Source organism: Penaeus chinensis, chromosome 36 (genome assembly GCF_019202785.1).
Source record: "Penaeus chinensis breed Huanghai No. 1 chromosome 36, ASM1920278v2, whole genome shotgun sequence".
Taxonomy (NCBI): Eukaryota; Metazoa; Arthropoda; class Malacostraca; order Decapoda; family Penaeidae; genus Penaeus; species Penaeus chinensis.
In genome coordinates, this window is record NC_061854.1 from 9,556,459 (window position 1) to 9,560,597 (window position 4,139).

Here is a 4,139-nt window from a genome sequence, read left to right on the forward strand (position 1 = left end):
AAGGAAATTGATTTAGATTTAGATGGTGAGTGTCTAAGTATTGATCCCTTCTTGCAGAGGAGTGATGTGTTCCAGTACTTAGTTGGACATGGAGAACAAGGCAACATATACACAACAACAGCAACACCGTAAATAGATAAGACTCTAAATCCATAAACTATTAAAAAAAAAAAAAAAAAAAAAAAAAAAACATCAAATGATTCAAATCATTGCTGAATTAGCTCGAGGCGATGAACAAAATCTACTTCGATAAAAGCACTACTGAACAGGACCGCCTCCCATCTTTCCATCAACTTCCCTCCCTCTTTTTACATGAAGGAAACACCACGTACCTGCGCGATCGAAGGCAGAAAATAGCAAGAGAAATGATTCTTGAGCAGACTGTCCCAGAAGTTGAAAATGATGTGGAAGGAAGCCAGAAGCAGGACGAGCCACCCGACGCGGCTCTGCACGAAGGAAAACTCCCTCCAGGTCATCGAGGCGGACACGGAGGGCAGGGAGGCCACGCCCAGCACGCCCGCGAGGAGGAGGGTGAACGCCCCTGGAGATGGGTGGGGGTAGGGAAGGGTGAAGAAGGCGTTGCTTATATGGATTCTCTAACCCTTCTTAAAAAGACCTTTGTATTAATGAATGGACAAATGAATCGAACACATAAACGAATAAACGAATGTATCAATGAACGAACGAACCATTGGACGCACAGTCAACTAAACAAATAAGCAAGCTAACAGAAAAAGAAATACACATATTTGTACACCCTCACTCCAACTTACATCCCCGTCCTACAACCCCCTCCCCCCCTCCCCCCGTCACTCACCGCAAGCGACGTACGTTGGGCCGCGCCAGGAGTAGGTGCTATCGTACAAGCCAACACTTCCCCATGCTGTAGCTAAGGACCAAAATCGCCTGTGGGGGAGAGATGTCGTTTATGTATTCATTTTTTAAGGACATTGTAAATAAATAAAAACTTTAATGTTTTGGATAACAATTCACTTTCTAAAATAGGGAGGGAAAGGAAGAAGAAAAAACAAAATTACTCAACCCAATAATAATAATAATAGTAATGATAATGATAATAAAATGGCAGTTAATTTCCACTTAATCTAACACTCGAAACCTTTCTTTCTGTTCTCACATGAATAGCAGCGTTCCAGAGCATGAGAATTCCAATGTGTTTTCTCCCCTTGAGCCAAGTGTCCAGCCACATCGGGAATTCAGAGTACTTGGTTCCTCGTGCAAGCTGGATGTAGGCAGCTAGAACACCTTAAGATGCATCACACGTTAAAATAAGTTGAAAGGGAGAGCAAGATCGACGAAAAGATAGATAGGCATATAGCATCAATATAGAATTATTATGTATGCATTAATTTTCTTATTTCTTTCTCTCCCTCTCTCTCTCACTCTCTCTCTCTCTCTCTCTCTCTCTCTCTCTCTCTCTCTCTCTCTCTCTCTCTCTCTCTCTCTCTCTTCCTCTGTCTCTCTCTTTCTCTCTCTCTCTCTCTGTCTCTCTTTCTCTTTCTCTCTCTTTCTCTCTCTCTCTCTCTCTCTCTCTCTCTCTCTCTCTCTCTCTCTCTCTCTCTCTCTCTCTCTCTCCTCCACACACACACACACACACACACACACACACACACACACACACACACACACACACACACACACACACACACACACACACAACACACTCACATATATAGACATACATACACACATATATATATGTATGTATATATATGTATATATATGTATATATATATATGTATATATATGAATATATATACATATATATATATATATATATATATATATATATATATATATATATATATATATATATACATACACACCCACCCACCCACACACACACACACACACACACACACACACACACACACACATATATATATATGTATATAGCTAGATATAGATATATAGAAAAAAGGCAGTTAGCCAGACAAAGAGACATATAGATAGACAGACAGATAGCTATCTAGTTAGATAAGTAGGTAGGTTGATAGATAAAGAGATAGATAGATATATGCACACACACACACACACACACACACACACACACACACACACATGTATGTGTTTGTTTGTGTGTGTATTCACACTTTGAGAATAGATAGGTAGACAGACATATGGATAAATAGAAAAAAAAAAACAGTTATCCAGACAAAGAGACATATAGATAGACAGACAGATAGCTATCTAGCTAGATAAGTAGATAGGTTGATAGATAAAGAGATAGAGTCATGTAGAGAAAAAAAAACAACAACTATGAATGCCACATGGACTTACATAGATATTAAACACAGAACCATGAGATACCTCCGCCCACGATGACTCAAGACCTCTCACCTGGCAGGTAACAAAGAGCAAGCTGGGTGATGGCGGTGCCGGCAGAGGAGGAGCTCACGTTGTCTCTCATGATGCCGTCAAAGCCACTCCAGTCCCAAGTGAAATTGGGCTTGTGCATGTTCTCCAGGTTAGAACATAGCTGGGACCTAGATCGTGGTGTTGGGAAGATTTTATTTAGAAGGTCTTTTTTTTATATTATAGACTATGCGGTCGAGAATTAGGTCACCCACCTGGATAGCACAGAGATAGTTATTACCACAAGGAAACTCTGATTTAGAGACCTTAGTGAGTACAACACATATAAACATATTTGTGCAACAAGAAGGATATAACTGAATATTAATGCAAATATTAATGTTAAGAAGACCTTATCTAGACACCTTTATCTGCTTTATAAATTAACATTTATGCAATTAGGAAGGGAATCACCCACCTGAACAGTGTAATAACGAACATGAGGCACCAGACGACCGTGGAGAGGATCACGCCAAACTTCCACTCCGTGAAGAACTGGAAGGGGATCTCCTCGACTTCCCGGGCGCTGTGCAAGCTGCCCAAGTCCGTCGGATCCAGGCGGAGGTCCTTCACTATCTCGCTCACTAGCTGCCTCGCGTCCCTGTCGTCTCCACACACGGGGACCTTTCGATGAGTGTTCGGTGTTATTTATGTTTTTTTCTTCTGTTTTTCGTTGATTATTTATTTGTCTCTTTGTCTCCAGTCCCATCTGTCTCTATCCTTCTCTGTTCCCCTTATTACTTTTATATTTGTACTTCCCCCTCCTCTATGCGTGTCTTCCTGTATCTTTCTTCCTTCATTCTCCCTTTCTTTTCATCCTTCCCTCTTCCAGTCTACCCTCCTTCTCACTTCTTCTCTTCTCTTTCTATCTATAGGTCTATCTTTTCATTCACATCTCTCTCTCTCTCTCTCTCTCTCTCTCTCTCTCTCTCTCTCTCTCTCTCTCTCTCTCTCTCTCTCTCTCTCTCTCTCTCTCTCTCTCTCTCCACCCTCCCACTCCTTCATCCTTACCTCCTTGCTGCCCCTGATGCCCCTGGAGAGCGTGTAAGCGGACAGGACGTTAAACGCCTTGACGACCCTGGCGGTGGGGACCAGGTTCTGGAGGTGCTCTGCTTGGCTCCTCCCGGATGAGTCTCGGTCTTTCGGGCTCCTGTGATGGTTCAAGCGGTGTTAGAATAGGGTGTCCTATTTCCTTGATTATTTTTCTTCTTTTTATTTATTGATTGATTTGTTTGTTTATATATTTACTTATTTTTAAGGTAGAGGACGAAGGATATATAAAAAAACAGATGTGGAGTAAAATGGAAGTATTCGTATTGATAGATATACATAAGAACACACGTACACACACACACACACACACGCAAAAACAATAAAGATAGACACACCTACACACACACACACACAAAAAACACATAAACACACACACATACACACATACAAAACACACACACACACACATACACACAAACACACACACATACACACATACGAACACACACACACACACATACACACATGCAAAACACACACACATACACACACAAACACACACAAGCACACACCTGTTGCTAACATCAATGATAATCTTGTTGGCAAGACCGCTAAGGGGCAAAGAACCCGTGTGTTGGAAGGGCACTGCCAACACCACCACCATGCTCTCTCTCAGGGCTTCCGCGTGGGTCATCGGAATGCCGCCCGTTGCTTCGACCTTTGACCTGGTGGCAGAAGGTGGATAGATAGATGGATGGATGAGAGGGGAGATG

The 4,139-nt window shown here is 42.0% G+C and overlaps 1 protein-coding gene across 1 annotated transcript in view; it reads right to left on the bottom strand.

Moving 5' to 3' along the window:
* The window catches only part of LOC125045097 (metalloreductase STEAP3-like), a 4,601-nt gene extending 513 nt beyond the window's left edge, over positions 1-4,088 (bottom strand). Inside the window, exons 1-7 of the mRNA XM_047642198.1 lie at positions 3,939-4,088; positions 3,385-3,523; positions 2,792-2,997; positions 2,359-2,504; positions 1,136-1,263; positions 818-906; positions 333-541 (exon numbers count right to left, since the gene is read on the bottom strand). Of these exons, the coding sequence (XP_047498154.1) occupies positions 856-906; positions 1,136-1,263; positions 2,359-2,504; positions 2,792-2,997; positions 3,385-3,523; positions 3,939-4,060 (792 nt within the window). The 5' untranslated portion in view covers positions 4,061-4,088 and the 3' untranslated portion in view covers positions 333-541; positions 818-855. The remainder of the gene's footprint in view (positions 1-332; positions 542-817; positions 907-1,135; positions 1,264-2,358; positions 2,505-2,791; positions 2,998-3,384; positions 3,524-3,938) is intronic.
* Between the last annotated feature and the right edge of the window lie 51 nt (positions 4,089-4,139).